Below are 20,054 nucleotides of genomic sequence, written 5' to 3' on the forward strand. Positions count from 1 at the left end.
GTGTAATAATAAACACTGTATTAGGTTCCATATCATTTTCCATGACTAATAATAGGGCTGAATTAAGAAGTAAAGTCCTTGCCAAATGTATTTTTAATTGCTGAAATGTTTTATCTTGTAATGTGAAAAGCACATATCAATATTACTGTCAAAAAGAGTAATTTAATATGAGAGGTATATTTGAATTGACAAAAATTTTGTTTTGCCTGTATGTGTGAAAACATGTATCTCCTTTTACCTGTATTTTCTTCTAATTGAGAGCATAAAACCTTGTTAAAATATGTATAATTAAAAACTGCATTTTTTCATGAGAATTAATTTTCAAATCAAGTATTGGATAATACAAAAATCTAGTCCTTGTAAAATTACATTAAATGGTCATAAATTTATTTACCTGGCACAAGGAAAGAGATGATTATTGGGTCATGAGAGAAAATAAATTTTGATACTGAAGTATTTTAAACCATATTTTTTTGTAACTCTTGTTATTGAAAAACTACTACTTCTTCAGTTTTTCTATATTGTATCATAATTTCTCACTATTATTCAAGAAAGGAGGACACTATCTTTAAAAAATAGTGAATAGTTATCCCAAAGTTACTAAATTTTAGCTTTATGGATAACATGATTTTTTTTCTTTTTTAATGTGCTATCCAATCATGCCAATTTCTAAAGAATGCATAATTATCTAGAAAAATTTAGCATAGTTAGTTTAGTCTCATTTTTCTCATAAAAAGCCCCAGTTGTTTTTTCTCTTTATGATTACAGAGTGGCTGGTCTAAATCAAGTTGTCTAAGAACAGGCTAAGAATTATAAGCACTAAAATCATATTTTAAAATCTGAGCAACCAATATATAGAAAAGTCAAAGGTATACTTGAATCTGTCAGATCAACACATTCCTGTAATTCCCTCAGGGGCAATCATACAATTTGACACCAACATTTAAGCTTTGAAAATTATGTGACCGTCTATTACATTATGAATGTTATATGTCCTCAAACCTTTTTTATGACTTATAATACAAGACAGAGCTACTTAATTTAAAAAAAATCCCTTCTGTTATTGATAATTGCCTAAGCTGCTTCTTCCTTTCCTTTTTCAGAATGAAGAACAAATTTTGGTATTTTGAGTTTGGCACATCTGAAACTTTCTCAGCCACCTGCAAGAAGCTACATGAATCTGTAGAAATAGAAGTAAGAAAAATGAATTATATTTTATAATTGAAATGAAATGGCTTGAGTTTGGTTATCAATATGTTTTTGACAGCCCGTGTAAGGAGTTATGCCTTGAGTAATCCATATAGTTTTAACTCACAATTCTAAAGTTTTATTTCTGTCACTTACTGGGATTCTAGCATTCTGAATTATTAGTATAAAGTTAAGTTTTGAGTATGAGTTGTTTTAATACAGTATTAAAGGATGAGAGGTGGAACAATGGAGAAGTTTAGAAATCATTGGAGAATTTACTAGGCATAGTGTGGATAGAAAAATGTAAAATAAAGGAAAGTATTTGAAGAGAAGGAAAAAAAATTGCAAGATACATACAAAAAAAAAAAACCTTATTTTCAGGTCTCAATATCTTATAACCTTTAAAACACAGTTCACAGAAATTGTACTTACTTTCATGAATAAAAGTTAAAAAATACTTTTCCATTCCATTCCCATTCATTAACTAGATTTTTTTCAGTTCCCGAGGTTGCCATTTCCCCATTACATTTCTAGGAAGTGGAAAAGCCAAAAAAAGAGAGCAAAGACAGCAAGAAAAGACACACTTTGAAAAAATTTGGAGCAAATAGGTCTACCAAAAAATATAGATACAGTATGACTAAAATTTTTGGAGATGGGTTATAATAGAAAATGACTTAGTTTTATTGAGAGAATTTTAGAGGGTAAAGAAAAAGGAAAAGTTATCTTTTGATGAGTAGCAAAGGCAAACCAAAGGAATAGAATTATGAAACCAGAATACCTAGTGACTAGCTGATGTGATTTGTGAAATATTGGCTTCAACACTTTTTATTTTAAAAATAAATGCATAACTTGTCTACTGAGATCTAAATCATTAGTGGCATATATTCAGGTAATAAGTTTGGTAAACAAAAGTAGATATAGACCCATTAGATCATAATGGCCTGGCTAAGTTTTTTGTTACTCTGCCTTTCTAATTTACTGTTAAATGATAATGAAGGCAAAAATGGCACTATTTCAAAATGTAACATTTTTGAACTTTTTTGGTAGATAAATTGAAGTATTAGAAGTAGAATTGATGATCATGGAATGGAAAATACCCTTTATGACTCAATCAGATCATAACTCTGAAAAGAAATATAATCACAAAAGATGAAGGATTAGGGCTCAACATGGACTTTCTGTGATTACTGTTTATCAAGATTTATATGTGAATATATTTTATGTACATCTGTAGAGAGTGATATATTTAGGTAGTTATGTGTGTGCATATATATTTATAAAAAATAAAAATATCCCTTTACCTTCAAAAATCATTACTTTAAAAAATCCTTAATATAGTAGATTTTGATCATTTCTTATCTTCAGAAACCTATGCTCAAAGACAATCTGTAGCAGAAGGCAAAAATGAAAGAAAAAAGTGTGTTTTCTGGTTAAATGTAGGGTGGAGACTCTGAAGCCTCTCATACCTCTTCTTACCTCATCCTACCACTGAATACAGGTTGAAAAAAAAAGTTGAACTAGGAGAAATGGATTTTCCAGGAATAGGAAAACTCAGTATTGTCAAGATGTCAGTTCTACACACCTTGATCAATTGATTCAATGCAATCTCAGTCAAAATCCCAGCAATTTGTGTATGTGTGTGTGTGTGTGTGTGTCTCTGTGTGTGTGTGTCTGTGTGTGTGTGTGTGTGTATGAATATCAACAAATTGATTCTGAAGTTTATATGGAGAATCAGAAGACCCAGGATGGGCAACTCAGTGTTGAAGGAGAAGAACAAAGCTGGTGGGCTGACACTACCTGACTTCAAGTCTTACTATAAAGCTACCATAATCAAGACAGTACAGTATTGGTGAGAGAACAGATGAATAGATCAATGGAGCAAAATATAGAACCTAGAAATAGACCCATCCCATAAATAAACTCAGCTGTCTTTGACAAAGGAAGACAGACAATGCAGTGGAGCATAGGAGGTATTTTTTAACTAATGGTGCTAGAACAACTGGATATCCATGGAACAAAAAACAAAAACAAAAACAAAAACCCAAAATCTAAAAAAATGAATTCACCTTTAACAAAAATGAGGTCAATATGGATCACAGACCTAAATGTGAAATATACAAGTGTAAAACTTCTAGAAGATAACATAGGAGGATACCTGGATGGCCTTGGGTATGCTGATGCCTTTTTAGATACAACACCAAAGGCACGATCAGTAGAAGAAGTAACTGATATGCTGGACTTCACTGAAATTAAAAAACTTCTGCCCTGTCAAAGACAATATCAAGAGAATGAGAAAACAAGCCACAAACAGAAAATAATTGCAAAAGATATGTCTGATAAGAGACTGTTAATCCAAAATGCACAGACTCTTAAAATTTAATAAGGAAATAAACAACCCCATTGAAAAAAAATGGGCCGATGACATAAAGATACATCACCAAAAAAGATATACGATGGCAAATAAACATGAAATAATGTTCCACATCATGTCCTCAAAGAAATGCAAATTAAAACAAGAATGAGATACAACTCTATACCTATTAGATTCCTGAAAACACCAAATGCTGGTAAGGATGTAGAGCAACGGGAACTCTCATTTATTGCTAGTGGGAATGCAAAATGATAGAGCCACTTTGGAAGACAGTTTGGTGGTTTGTTACAAAACTGAACATACTCTTATCATACGATCCAGAAGTCATATTCCTTGGTATTTACCCAAAGGAGCTGGAAACTTTTCTCAACACAAAAACCTGGACATGGATGTTTATAACAGTTTAATAATTGCCAAAATTTGGAAGCAAACAAGAGGTCCTTCCGTAGGTGAGTAGAAAAATAAACTATGGTGCATCCAGACAATGGAATATTATTATTAGCTATCGAGCCTTGAAAAGACGTGGAGGAAACTGAAATGTGTTTTCCTAAGTGAAAGAAACCAATCTGAAAAAACTGCATACGGTACGATACCAGCATACGACGTCTGGAAAAGGTAAAACTGTAAGACAGTAAAAAGATCACCGGTGGCCAAGGGTTGTAGGGGGAGGGTGGGATGAATAAACAGAGCAAAGAGGATTTTAGGGCAGTTATCATACTCTGTAAAATACGATGATGGTGGATAAATCTCATTAATATTTGTTCAAACCCAAAGAATAAACGGCAAGAGTGAACCCCAACGTAAACCATGGACTTCAGGTGATTGTGAGATGTCAGTGTAGGTTCATCCATTGTAACAAATGCATCACTCAGTTGGGGATGTTGATAAATGGGGAGGCTGGGCATGTGGTGGGGCAGGGGGTGGATGGGAAATCTCTGTACTTCCCTTCAATTCTGCAGTGACCCTTAAGCTGCTCTAAAAAAATAAAGGCTAGATCTAGAGTATAGTATTATGTATGTCAAAAAATTTTTAAAAAATGATTAAGGAAATATAACCAGGGACATTTGAATGAAAATAAAAGGACATTTTTATGAAAATAAAAAGTTATGGGGCACCTGGGTGGCTCAGTCAGTTGAGTGTATGACTTTTGATTTTGGCTCAGGTCATGATCTCAGGGTTGTGAGATCAAGCCCCAGGTCAGGCTTCATGCTGGACATGGAGCCTGCTTAAGATTCTCTCCCTCTTTCTCCTTCTGCCCTTATCCCCTTCCTGCGTGCATGCGCACACACAACACACACACACACACACACACACACACACGTGCTCTCTCTCTTTAAAAAAAAAAAGTTATAATGATAAATAGAGTGATTTTGTTCCACAGAGCTTTTTACATTTTATAGAAAAACTATTTAGAATGGTCCTCCAAGAAATCTGGACAACTAGAATAAGCTGTTCTTCCTAGGGTGGTGCTTCTATAAGCCCTGCAAGTCTGGCTTCCCAGCTCTGCATTTGCTGGCTTATTCTGGCGCCCACTGCAATAGCATTTATAAATTAGAACCAGCACTCTGCCTTCCCCACTTTATTGTTGCATATCTTGAAAATACTGTTATAATGTTACCTATTTATCTCAATTCTAAAACCTAGGGGGGGATGTATGTGTGTTCCTGTATAGATGGTAATGCAAAACCTGCCTCTCCACTCACTTTTTAATGAATCCAGTCTATCATATTAGCAAAATATGCCTTTTTACCCTCAAGGTTACTTTATAATTAGATATAATAAAAACATCAATTTGGAAATTTGATTCTGTTTGCTGTTGCTCCCTACTTGGCCTAAAATTATACCAACTATGATTTGAAAATATATAACAGAGGGTAAAAGTACGAGAGTACCTCAAGTAGATACTTGTTTTATTAGCAGCTTCTTCAAAACAATTTGCTGTGTGACCCTTTATTTCACTTTTCTCTTTCATAAAGGAAACTTTTTCCAAAGGGGGTGAATATTTGGAATAAATCGAATATCAGATAATAATAATAGCAAATGCTTTATCTATTATTAACTATACCTGGTTTTTGGTATAAGCAATGTATATACATTATGTGATTTAAGATTTTGTCAAAATCCTATCAATTAGAGAGATTCTAAAATATCTCCACTATAGAGATAAGCAGATAAGCATTTTATCTAATAATTTAAGAGGAACAAGAATTATATTGCTGCCAAAATGTTTAAATCTAAGGAAACAAATAAATTGGAAATCATATAAACATATATAATAATGTATAATCATATATAATATGGCAAGATATATAATATATATAACATATATACTTAATATGCATACATACATATATATGGTGTGAAAGAAAGATTAACAAAGTTGAAATTTTCAAAATTAAAAATTTCAGTTATCCTCTTTGTTACGAAATATAAAGAACTAATAACACAAAAAGCTTTAAAATTACAAGATAATGTGTTAAAAGCAAAGTTTGTATTAAACTATTTGGGGCATAGATATACACCTAAGAATCTCAGGTCAGCATTTAGAATTGAAGTTGTAAAGTTTGTGGACTTCTAATTTGTTCCATGTACCAGGCAAAATTCATGAGAGAATAAAATAGCCCATTCTCCAAAGTATTTCAGTCTTTAGGTTGTTGTTTAGACTGGGAAGGACGGTATAGTTTAAGATTTAGAATTTCCATTCTAAAGTACTAGGATTTGTTTTAATGATTAATTACTTCTATAAAACCAAAATGATCTCAAGAATTAACAAAGGGCAAAAAGCACCAGGGTTATAAAATAAATTAGGAGGATTCTATAGTTAAGATTGTGATTGCCCAGTAATCTGGAAAACACAGAGCTTTTAAAGGCAATGGGGCAGACTTTCATAGCTCAGTCTCTGCCCCATGTATCACAATTACTCTGGATGCTCTTTCCACACATATTTAGAGCACCTGAGTCTGGTCTTAGCCATACCAAACCACAGTCTGGGGCTGAGGAAGTGCAACTGTGAATGGGTATTTTTTAAACCACTTTATTGAGGCATGATTGACATACAAAGAGCTGTACATGTTTGATGTATACAACTTGATAAGTTTGAGGAGAAGTGTGTACCCATGAAACCAACACCACAATCAGTGCCATCATTATATCCATCACATGCCCTTTGTGTGTGTGCACACGTGTGTGTGTGTGTGTGTGTGTGTGTGTGTGTGTGTGTGTGTGTGATAAGAACACTTAAAAGACCTATCTTGTCTTCTAACGCTTTCCAGGTGACTTGGGGGGGGCAGTGAAATTACAGAAACAATAATGAAAAGAGACAGTAGACATGTGGCCCTAACAAAGATGGTCACTAGAAATAAAAGTTGAGCTCATTAAATCCAAAACATACAGAATGACTTCTTATTCCAGAAAAGAATAAGAAATTTAGTAGGTGTAGGGCACTGTTATTCATTGAGATAAAAACATCATATTTTTTCTTAGGAGAATGAGGAATAAACGAAACAAGGAAAAAGGGGGTGAATGACCAAAGGGTGAATATTCTCTTCTGTGTTTACCAGAAGTTATTTTTAGTAAGATGATTTCTGGTAAGAGTTCTAATATCCCAGCAATAGTGTTTAGCTTTCACAGAATCTACTAAAAAAGGAAAACATGGAAAACCAAACGGGTTTTCTGCTAATTCGTAAGGCTAATATTGGATATCTCGAGCCAGCAGTATTTTATTACTATCAACATGTTCAGCAGCTGTGTGCGTGCATGCGCGGTCTAGGCCTCAAATTGTCCTGTTTTCTGGGTTTGCGTCCATCTTTCTCTTGCTTACTTTCCAGCGTCCGTTCTGCTCTGAGAGATGTCTTGTGATTACCCACAATCAACACTTCCATCACCACCACTGGACTGCCAGCTAATAGTAAAGTGACCTAAAAGGCATGTCCTGAGCCCTATATCACACTGTGTTTTGTAGATAAAACTTATAAAATGCATTTCAAAAAACACCAAGCTTACTCACGGGAAAATACAGAGTACCACAGCCTTCAAATATCTGAAGAGACACTGTTAGGCCATTTATGTGTACATACATATTTTAATTTGTGGATTTACTGCTGTTGTTTTCTGCAAACACATAATTTTATCTTATGAATTACATATGAATTTGCAGTAACTCTCCGAAAGTGGGCTTATGGAAGTCATTTTACTCCATGCTATTTTATATAATGAACAAAGCATTGATTTTACATTTGATTAAATAAAATTAGGTATAATTTTTATCTGATCTGGGCATAGAATTAGACTCACAATGGAAAAAAATATTTACGATGTATCGTTAATTTTGTCTCATCAAATTTACCCACTCTTACAGCTGTCCAAAGTTCCTCACAATTTTGAATTTTTCTATCAGACGACATATTAACTGAATCTGAAACAATACACTTATTTTAAAAAGTCTCTTTTTAACACCTCTGTGTAGTATGGTGCAAAGTATGCTTATAAACGAGGATTGAAATACATTGGCAGAACAATTTAAATCATCTTCATTTCTTTTAAGTAAATTTGTCTCTGGAATAAGATCTTCCATTTTAAAACTGAAAAGAATGGACAATGGCCTCACAGCATTGCATTCTACAAATAGCTCCCATAGTACTATATGTTAACGACCTTTTTTCTACATAATAAAAATATTCAGGATTTATTGACTAACCGAGGCTGTTAGCTTTTAAGCTTTTATATTCTTTTCCTCTGTAGCTACCTTTTTAAAAATCATAAATCTACAAAGCGGATAAAAATATTATCTGACACAGTATTATAACTTGTTTATAGCTTTTATTTCCATGCACTGAGTTGGTCCACTACAATTCCTGGTCTCCATCAGAGCTAGCTCCGAAATTTTCCAGACTAATGAACACAATGTTAAAGCAAACAGAGGAAGGTAACCTGGGGTCAAGAACTAGTGGAAACAAATCATTAATAAATAGCAATTTATGTAAGTACATTGTCCTGCTCTCCTAGGAACCTCTGTGTTCATCAGTCCTTCTTTGGGAACTTGAGGATTTTTTTTTTTCATTTTTCCAAAAGCTGCTCACTCTGTTTCCTTGAAACTACACGTGATAAGACTCTGAAGAGTGAAAGCATGAATAATAGTATACGCTGATGTTTTTCAGTTGTCACATGTAACTCCCCTAGTTCAATTAAAACAGAAAGCCTATTTGCGACTGCTCTCCTTTGCTGCAGATGAACAAAGGAATACTCCTTCACTAATTCTGAAAGTAACTTGTCACAGTGGGGTTCTAAGGCCTAGTCAAATAATTGTCTTAGTGTACTACCTGCTGTGTTCAATATTGAGTGAAAATGGAAGCCAGGCCCTAACTCTAGCTTATTTCACAATTCTTCTGTTATTTAAATGATTTTAGTCAGTTTGGGGAAAGCCAGACCTTTATAAATTAACAGCAGGGAAATACCAAAGGTGTCAGATTGCATATTTATCATCTTTTTCGTGTAATACTTAAATATGTATTAAGAAGTGACTGACATAAATTAGGCAGATTTCAGAAGCCACAGGCCGTGGCTTGTAGAGGACCCCCTTCTGCTTGACATTTCATCCTTGTCAAAGATCAAATTATTTTAATTTAGGCTGCAAATTATAAGGAATGAAGACTTCTTTGTGGGAATTCCCTGTGGTAATCTGACTTTTGTTGTTACTGCTGCTTGTCAGTGTGCAAAAGATATAATATGCATGCAAATAAGGTTAAAAAATATGTACTATCTAATTATCCAGCCAGTACATTCCACTTGAAGACAGTGGGAGGCCTGACACACAGTATGTGTTTGATTCATTGAGGCCTGCAGGGTATTTACACAAGATTACTTTTAATTATGAAATTAATATCTGTTTATCTAGAATATATAGCGGTAAGTGAGTATACACATGAGCAGAATTCTTTAGTAAAAAGAAATCCTCTTAATTTAATACATGAAAAGGAGGAAAAAAATCGCTTGTTTCTAGGGGGAAAAAAGGCATCATCCAGACCTCGGTTTCACCCCCTTTGAAACAAATTGAATGAAAACTTGGCACCTTCTCTAGAATTTGTTTCTAGACCTGCCAAGTAGACTCAAGATGTGTTGCTTTATTTCACAGTTTTTATATTTTAGTGAACAAGATGCAGTATTAGATTCAGTACGAAGAGGCAAATGTAGAAAAAGAGCGGTTTTTTGTTGGGGTTTTTGTTGTTGTTTTTTTCATTTTGGTGGAGCATTATCTCTTCTAGGTTCAAAAATCATCATTGCCATGAAAAAGAGAAAGATGAAGTCAGTATCAGTGTTTTGTTTTGTTTCTGAAATAAGATGCGGCAAATAAAACAGTCCCACCGCAAATATACTTCAGTCTAGGAAATGCATATCCCTAACATGGTTCTCTGTAAGACAGAGTGTTACGTATTTGCATCTCTTCTCATATCAGCTTACTTACAACTGACAAAGGGAGAACGATATCTGGCATACATTTATAATAAGTACCACTTTACCACCTCAAAGCAAATGAATAATTAAATAATAATTCCAAAAACAGAGTATGACCATGCACTCTTCACACATGTCCATCAGTGGAAATGAACAGAAAATTCAAAAAATTAAAAAGTGGCCACTCTGAATATCACAAAGCATCGTCTGTTAGCAAGTTTCATATTTTTTGTAATCAAAATGGTGTTTTCTCACCAGGCAAACAAACAAAAATCTGGCTGATTAATTATTTTCATTTCTCAATCTATTGTTATAGCAGCTATAGAGTAATGGTGGATCGTACATTGCCTCTGCTGTTCTTAGCGTTTCTCTTACTCAGCCTCACCGGTCCTCCATATTCCGTTAGACAACAGTGCCTCTCATTGCCTGTAGCACCGCGCTTGGAACTTAATCTAGTACAAGAAACCATCATTGGCCACTCTGATGCAATTCAGGTCTCTTTGAACTGGTGTTTTTTACTTTATTTTTTCCTCCAAAGTCTACCAAGCCATTTCTTTCTCTCCCCAAACAAGTGAGATCACGAATTATGAATTCTGTTTCCTTACTTTGCCCCAATAGTGGCTTGCAGTGTGTTCTAATGAGGAGGCAGTCATTAAAATTTCTGCCTGAACATTGACCAGACTTTCTAGATTCAACCTCTTTTGTTAACACATGGGAAATTTGTAGCTGGTTATGCAGACACCAATATGTGTCCTTCACAATGGTTTTCTGTAAACAAAGATAGACTGATGATTTAATTTGATTATGTTTAAAGACATGTTTAAATGATAACTGATTAATGTACCAGGCTGCTTTATCTTTTATATTGACATTTAGAGTAGTCATTTAAGTGTTCTCAAAAGGTTTATTTGAATATGACAGGATTTTGTTCTTAAAAACTCCTTTTGACAGATAAGAAAATGCAAAAGAGGAAATCAAGAAAAAAATGATCAAATATCTTACTGTTCCTGTTTTTTTTTTTTCTTTTTACTGATCAGTGTGATGGAGTACAAATAGATTTAATAAACATCTCCCTGGAAGGGATTGCTATTTTGAATATACCAAGCATGCATGGTGGATCCAATCTTTGGGGAGAGTCTAAGAAAAGACGAAGCCATCGCCGAATAGAGAAAAAAGGGTCTGACAAAAGGACCACACTCACAGATGCGAAAGAATTGAAGTTTGCAAGTCAGGGTAAGTTTTCTCACATTTAATTGTGTTCACTTTCTTCTTAACCTGCTTTTGAAGGCTACTTTAAAATTAAAGAGTTTTCCATTGCACTGTAGTCTATATATTTATGCAGTTATATTTTCCATAGTATCAGATATGTATGTGTGATTAAATTATATCATAATATATTCTAAAATCATATATAAAGTGGCTATATTTTTCATGGGTTTTTTCCCTTTTATCCTCCTTCTTCAGATTTAATTCTGTTTATTTTCCTTCCCATAGAAAACGAAATACGTGTGGGTATTTAGTGGATAATAATATAGGATATATTGCACATTAAGTTCTGAAATGTGATCATCTTGGTCAGGATGTTTCAGTTGTAAGAAGGGCCTCGTTAAGGCTTTTCTGATGTTGTGTTGCAAGATTTTTTTATTCTTGACTTGGTTCACTCAGCCTGGGACATCCAAGCTATCTTACATTAAGCTGTTGTTCTAAGTACCATCTAGAATGACATGTTTAAATACCCCACAAGAAATCTTGGTTATGTGCAGCTGTTTTTCCAGAAATTTTATAACAGCAATGAGGAGACCTGGGAAACAGATCAAAAAAGACTAGCAACATGGGAGAAAGAATAACTATAGATCAGAATTTTCAATTTCATTGGAATAGAGGTCACACTTGAACACAACAACTAATTCTTGTTGATAGATTTTATAGGCAAAGATATAAAATTGGTAGTATTCTAATAATCAGTCATGCCCCTATAAATTATGTATATTTCTTTTACTTTTCAGAATCTACCTAATTAATACTATTGATGGCATTCAGACAGCCAAGAAAGTCTCTTGGCCAGCTCAGTGTAGCAAAGACAAAATATGGAGAAGTTGGCCCCTTATGGGCCCAAGAAAAATAAATAAATATATTTAAAATATAAATAACAAAATAAAATGTGAAAATGGTTGATCAGCTTGATAGTGGTAGGGAACAGCTTTATCTTTCGGTGTCTTTGGTGTCTTCAAGTATCTGATTCAGGTTCTTGGAGCCAGCAGTTACTTCTGTTATATGGACTGTAGTGACCATGAGTGTGACAAAGATTGACAGAGAAAGTATTCATTATTATTGCCTTGAAAGAAGTGCTTATTACAACCTGTCAATGACAGAAGCTTTTGAAACACTTTAAATATATAGTAATCTTAAAGAGGTAAATTCTGAAGAGTCATGTAATTTAGTACAAGCAAATTTACACCAACTTAATTAAAATGCTTCATACTCAGAATGAATATAACTATATGGAAACATGGAGAAAAATGGTTTTTTTGAAGGAGAAATGTATAGAAGAAAGGAGTAAGTTTGTGTCATATGAATTTTAAAATTAAGAGAATTAGATATAATTATTATTTCCTAGGGGTTATTGACATTAATATTGTATTTGCATTAAATGTAAGATTAATAGCTTTCTAAGAAGATTAGTAAAACATAGTAATATAGCCCATTATAATTTTAGAAAGTTGTATATGTATCTATAACAATTTCCGGGGTTTTTTTTATGTGATCACTACGTAAACTGACATGTCCTTTGCATGTTGATATTCCATATATAAATCTGACTTATTCTCAATGTTCAGCTGCCAACTATGTTCACCTATTGAGCTATTGAAGTTTATAAGACTCACGATTATACTCAACCAGGACAAGTGTCTATACATCCCCTAGGGAGCTTCCTGTAGGCTTGCTATTTGCTGTAGACTGTCATTGCCTGTAACTGTACGAAAAGACCTCTCTTCCCATTTTGTCTTCTTACTTAATGTCATGGAACTATTAGGGCTAAGTCTCCATAAATTTGGTAAAGAAGAAACTGGGAACCTGTAGGAATACATTTTTTTCTCAGTAGAAAGGTAGGGAAAAAGAGTAGAAATCAGAGTTGAAGGTCATTGTAGGAGCAATAACAGAAGTATGTTCAGAACTGATTTGGCTCAACTTTTTGTTCCCTCTTTTGAAGCCGACGATGCTAGTAGTTTGAATGTAGTTTTATTTCAAGATAAGGAAAATTTCGTCACTAAAAATGACCTTATCAGCATAATATAGAAAACAGACTATAATATATCAACCAATATTTCCTTTTTATTAATTTTATGTTGATTTTTTTCATATTGATATATTTGGCAACGGAATAGCCAGACATATCTCAGAATGCTTCTAAGATTTGATTGCAAATGTATTCTCTTAACCCGTAAATGTTACACTTAATAGTAAAGAGGTGAAATTTACTACTTAAAATACCTGCATAGATCCCGTTCCTCAGTGGTACATATTTCTATCATAGGATTTTATCCTCAATATCTTGACACAAAAACAATAGTATTAAATGTGAGAGTCAATCAGTATTTTAAATCTAGATTTATTTTCAAATTTACATAAAATAAGTATTGACTTTCGAATGAATTATGAAAAATACAGTCTAGTTCAACATGTTTCTTTAGCCCAGACTCACGTTAATATTTTTCACTCTTAGAAAATATGTAAATAAAGAAATAAAAAACTTAGTAATATAATTTCCTTTCAAGAAGTACTTTCTTGAAACATTAACAAACAACTTTTCTATATGCTGCTGCAAGAAATTTGAAGTTTAAACTTAATTTTTTACTATATTGAAATGGATGCTTATTTCCATCAACTTGAGAAAGCTTTCAGTGGGGGACAGAGTGGGGGAAGCATACATAACTAGATTCTTATAATAAGGATAAATTATTTTATTTAGTAGAAGCATTTAAATTAAGAAATAAGTTTACTATTTTTTTTTTCAAGTTAAAAACATGTCATAGACCAAAGGTCTGGGATCAGGTTTTAGAGCATGCAGTCCTCATCTGTATTATGCTGTGCCTGATCTGGGACTCCTGCACAATTAATTTGTTTGCCGTCTTTGAGGATACTCACAGCATAAGATCTTTCATTAATAATTTCACTGGTTGGAAATGTTATGCTTGATTTAATTCAATTTGACCAAAATTATAAGTAATTTATTTAATTACATTATTGTTCTAGCAGAATATTCTAAAACAGTTGGGTGCAATTCTGAAACATATGCAGACTCTTCTAATTCTGTAGATATTTTCTTTGTGGGTTTGTCTTTCGTGTTTGGATTCATTTTTGCTTTTGGAAATACGAATGAGTGTGTTCTATCTAGTCGCATGGTCTCTAAGCACAGTTGGAAAGTAGGCCAAGTAGTTATTCAGTCTGCCTGGCCTTCATCCTCAGTCTTGCCCATGACTTCCAGTTGCTGAGCTGATCTTTGCTTCCCCCTCTTCTGAAGTAAATCTAGGCCTTGGAAAGATGTCTAATAAATTCAGTCACATTAATGTATAAATGACTGATTGCAGATGAAAGTAGAGGTATTTGCATTTTAAAAGAAATAAAGGCCTTCAGCTAAACCATTATTTTTCAAACTTTGTTCCATTGAGTTATAACTGCAGCTCTTCAGAGGTTCTGTAAAAACTTGGTTCAAACTAATTATTGCCATATTTTGGAAATATTAAAAAAAACTGTAATAAAAACACATTAACTTGTGCTCTATAAAAACATTTTGTCATATTAATGACTCTAGCATCATTAAATTCAGTTATCAGATAAAAATAACTTCCATCCTCCTCTTGCTCATCTTCTTCCTTCTCCATAGATAGATAAAAAGATAGATATACATATCTACATACACATTTATATACAAATGAACATGTAAACAAAGTAAGTAAAAACTGTGCCATTAATTAGAAAGTCTGTCGCTCTGCAATGGTCATTTATAAAATATAGGTCTTTGCATATTTAATGAGGATAATTATACAAATGGGTACATTACCACCACAGTGCACGTGAATCACATGCAATTTAAAGGCCCACAAGCTCAGGTACTTCTGTTTGGATTAACAATAAATGGTACATAACGATCAATGGAAGTGAAAACAAGATGATATTTTAAATGAAAATGGAAATGACTTTTTAGAAAAGTTTTTGCTTTGGGGCGCCTGGGTGACTCAGTCGTTAAGCATCTGCCTTCGGCTCAGGGCATGATCCCGGCATTCTGGGATCGAGCCCCACATCAGGCTCCTCCGCTATGAGCCTGCTTCTTCCTCTCCACTCCCCCTGCTTGTATTCCCTCTCTCGCTGGCTGTCTCTCTCTCTGTGTCAAATAAATAAATAAAATCTTTAAAAAAAAGAAAAAAATTTTTTTGCTTGTAGAGAAATTGCATTAGTTAACTACCTCATACAATAGGCCTATATTAGCTTATACATCAAGTGTACTTTCATCAGAGATTTGTGGTATAAATATGCTCACAACTGCAGCTGAAGAGCCTTTTGTATGGTTGAATAACATTCCATTGTGTATATTTATATACCGTCTTTTCTTTATCCATCGATGGATGGACACTTGAGCTGCTTCCGTATCTTGGCTGTTGTAACTAATGCTGCTATAAACATAAGGATGCATGTATCCTAAGAAGACACCTTTGAAAAGTATCTTTTACCCGAACGGTAAGGACCTCTCAAGTAATATGAGTAGTTTTGAGTTATTCTAATGGTTTTAGCTTTGAAGGCCCAAGTCCAAGTATTCCACTTTCCAGAAATGAAAGTAGAATGGTGCCAGACAGCCACATGAGACGTAAAAAGTTCATAGCATTTACAATCACGTGTGTATCTGGATCAGAATATTCTCAGTACCACACAACCAAAACAAAATGCAGAAATCAGTGAAAATAGGGTACCTGTGACACTGCAGCTGTAGATGAGAAAAACTCCATTATTCTCATGGATTGACTATAAAATGTTAGCACACTGAACCTCAAACATCTATTTGTACAAATAAAATCTAAGTTTTCTCTTTCATTTGTGGATTTTTAAAGTGTTGCTTCATTTGAAAAATTAAAAAAAAAACAAAAACAAAATGTTGACTGCTTTAAAAAGTTTGAAACCACTGAGCAAAAGTAATTATATTCAAGCCCAAGAGTTTCAGATGTTTGCCAGAAGCTACTGGAGACACTGCGTGGGGAGCAGCTGGACTTCCTGCTTGAAACCTCATTAACTAGGTGACTGTCCACCACACATATGGATACAACTAGCCGGGTACCCGTCATACAAAAGTTTATTTTAAAAACTAATTCACATGTGATATTATCCATCAAATTTACAGTGGGTTCACTCCCATTTACTAATGCTAAGTCTTTTATTTGGGGAGAATTTCCCCGAAGTGCAGCATGCACTCCACTGATGGAAAATTGAAATGGTTTAAGCAGTACACAGATGGATATTTTAAGGGTTGGTAGTTTTTGTATGTACGATGATAATAATAGTCATCTCTTTATGGGGGAGGAGGCTGGGTTGTTGTTTTTTTTTTTAATGTATAATTTTAACCTCAGTTTTATTTTTGAAACAAATGTATTTAAGCAAAAAATAGGGTAAAAACCAAAACTGAATAATACTACAGGAAGTATTTGAATAAGACGAAGGTTGTGAAGGTGGGACAAGAAAAAGTTTAGAAAGTCACACTAAGCTAACATGACAGCCCTTACCACTTCCTCTCGTTCACACAGCCCTAATTTTGAACATTTATTGTGAACATGCTTTTTCTTCTTCATCCTCTTGCATAAAATTTACTGTGTCTCAGGTCCCCAAGAACAGGCTTCGCCATGGACTTTACACTGCCCACACTCCTCCCCCTCCCTATTTGATGTCCATGCCCTGTGCTAGGGAAGACTAAAACCCCGATTCTTCTTAGAAGCCAGAGGAGAGAGACTATGCATCTGACTGGCTGTCAAGGAATCTCTCTACATCAAATGACTTTATTATTATTTTGTTTTTTGAAAACTCTGAGGTAGTAGGAAGAAGAAAAAATCTGTCTAAACCAGATTGATCAAAGAGAATAAACGAGTTGGTATCTGTGAAAACTTGGCAAAACTTGAATTTCTTTTGCCTCTGAAGATAAATAAGGTTATTGGCTCTTTTGTCTCTGTCTTTAAAACGGGGATGGTGAGTTCTGGAAGAGCTGAGATTCATCTACGTGCTCTGTGCGTTGTATTACCTGGATAAGTACACAAATAGCATTTAAACAGTAAGACCCTGACTTTCTATGCCCTGTAGAATTACACTTCTCTGAAAGTTGATGGTAAGGACATTTTCCATCCATTATCAATTTTTCTAGACATTTCCATGGGTTATTTGGGGTAATTTAGAAGGCAGTGTTTTAAGTTGTCTAAATATAAACTGCAACATTCATTTTAGAACTGTAGATGATGTATTTGGCATTCAAACACCGGCAAGCAGAACAATTTCCAAGCATTTAAATTCAGTGATTAAATCAATTAAATTTAGAAACAAGAAAAGGATTTCATGCTGCATTATTATACCTGGATCTTAAAATTGTTGAAAGAAGATTATGGCATTTGAGATGTTACATTTCACAAAAATATATGCATATACTGATACCATGATAATTTTATTGGTTGAAAATAGATAAATCCAAACATTTGCTATCTAGTAGTAACCTTTAAGGAGATGTCTCAAATGAGTTCCTAATTGTATGTTTTCATACTACCTCCTTTGAAAATTTCCAGCAGTGGCTAATGCAAATAATATCACCTACTTAATAAAACTATCTAAATATCAAAGTTTCTGTTTGCAGTTGAATATTGAATCATACACCTGGATGTCTTAATGTGATAGCTCTCTATTTTTACAAAAGACATGCTTTTAAAGCATAGGACAGTAATAAAGAATTAAGGGATATAAAACGCATTTCTTGTATGGAAAAATAGATATGTATTTTTGAAATATAAGACTGTGTACTCTTATCTTTGGCCTAGCTGTCCTATAAAAGCATATATATTATGAAGAAGTATTTATGAAATTCCTGTTTGTCATGACATTATAAGACTACAGAGAAACTGCTAGCCTCCTAGAAATTTGGATATCAGAAACCATAAATATGAGTAAATTATTATTTATGAACGATTGAAACATCAGATGGCAGTCTTTAGAACCAGCATCATTGCCCTTTTTTTCCCATGTTCAACAGTCAGATTTTTCAAAATCTGATATGCAGTATGCTGGAAACAAAGTCTGGCGTGTAGTAAAATTCTAGGAACAAAATCTGACATGCAGTATAATTCTAGACTTCTTATAGTAAAATTGGTTAAGTCCACAAAATCATTTCAATATAAACAGACAAGTAATCATTTAAACATGAAAGTGGTGTTTTCTAATACATAAATGAGATCATTGCTATTTAGGGTTTATTCTGGAAAACAAATTGAAAGGGGAAAATGGAGAAAATCCAAATAATAGGTAGGTAGGAAAAGTCAGAACAAGGAGCAACTTGCTTCCACCTAATGAATCTGGGAAAACTTGAAACAAATTAGATTTTTGTAGCAGTTACATTTTGAAAAATATATGAGCTGGCAATCAATCTAGTAAATGCAAAAGGAAGAAAGGGATTTGTTTATTTGAGGTTTTAAATCAAAGCTCAGCTGTTACCTTCTCTGACTTCTGAGGCTGAATACCTTCTTTATTTTCAAATGCTAATGCTATCCTGATACCCTTCTACATTTCTAGCTATTGATTTTAATTGCAACTTCAGAGAAAGATGGAAAATATAAATGCTCTAATGGGTCATTTTCTCTACGATGTTGATGTCTAATATCAGTGATGAAAGGACCATCTTATTTGTTTCTGTGACATAGTATCCAATCCTGAGTCTGTTGAAAACAATAGCAGGTCATCTACCCAGGCTAAGGATGAATTATAATTCTAAGTAAATTTAACTTACGCAGTGATGGAAATATAAAATATATTTCCAAGTTAAATAAATATTGACTGATTGATTATGTAAGCCTCAACTAATTAAATAACACTTGTAGAGCTTGCCTTCAAGTAGTAGTGACATAAAGTTCCCAAATATGAGGCCATTCTTAGTAGTTTCCTAATTATAAAGCTCTATAGTAATCTTGCCATTTGACAATGATAATTTAAAGCTCATGTAATGGACGTGCCCCAGGGAACTTAAAATAATTTTTCCTGTAATCAGGATATATGGCAATAAGTTAGGGAGAGTTTTTAAAGAATAACAAACATGAAAGAACTATCAAAGAGATATAAAACCAACTACAAAAGTTGTTAAACATGAGTCATGGTTCCTTTTTTTTTTATTTGTATTAAAAATCATGTTTTCTTTTCCATCAAAATAGAAAATAATAACCCAGAAAAACTAATCTCATTGAGAATGAAATTTCAATTGCACCATCTTGTGGAATGACACCTTATTTAAAGATTTCAAGTCATACCAGCAGTGATATTAAACTTGCATTTTGCCTTTCTTTATTTATAAGTATTTTTTCTAGTTACCTTAATGGATGTGAGGAAACCACAACAATCTGTCACCTGGTTCTCCTTGCACTCATTTCTTAACTACCAAAGGGTGGCATAGGGGGTCCATTAGGGAGCAAAGAGACCTTTTTCTTGAAAAGAGTCGAATTCCACCACCTACTTAATTGTCTTTGAGCTGTATGAATTTGAGTTAGCCAAAGCAACTAACCACTGAAGTTCCATTGCCATGAATTTAGTTTTCATCAATAAAGTCTCGTATTATATAGAGCTAGTTAACATATCAATAGTAATTTATTGGACATTATCCAGTGAACTATTTTTGTGGAAATTGATAGAGATTCATATAGATTATCATTCCCTCCACTCTGGATAATTATTCTCCTGGCTTAATAAAAATATTTCTGTTGTTCTTTTGGTAAACTATGGATTTATAAACTATTTTGGTGTCTATTTTAGGCAGTGTCTG

The 20,054-nt window shown here is 33.6% G+C and overlaps 1 protein-coding gene across 6 annotated transcripts in view; it reads left to right on the forward strand.

The window, feature by feature from the left end:
* Window positions 1–20,054, forward strand: part of DGKB (diacylglycerol kinase beta) — a 682,497-nt gene that overhangs the window by 499,793 nt on the left and 162,650 nt on the right. For all 6 annotated transcript variants that reach the window (XM_087861011.1, XM_087861009.1, XM_087861012.1 and 3 more), the window contains 2 exons: window positions 1,104–1,194; window positions 11,047–11,242. In XM_087861011.1, the coding sequence (XP_087717137.1) occupies window positions 1,104–1,194; window positions 11,047–11,242 (287 nt within the window). The remainder of the gene's footprint in view (window positions 1–1,103; window positions 1,195–11,046; window positions 11,243–20,054) is intronic.

Source organism: Ursus americanus, chromosome 3 (assembly GCF_024610735.1).
Source record: "Ursus americanus isolate L20-20 chromosome 3, mUrsAme1.1.p, whole genome shotgun sequence".
NCBI classification, from domain to species: domain Eukaryota; kingdom Metazoa; phylum Chordata; class Mammalia; order Carnivora; family Ursidae; genus Ursus; species Ursus americanus.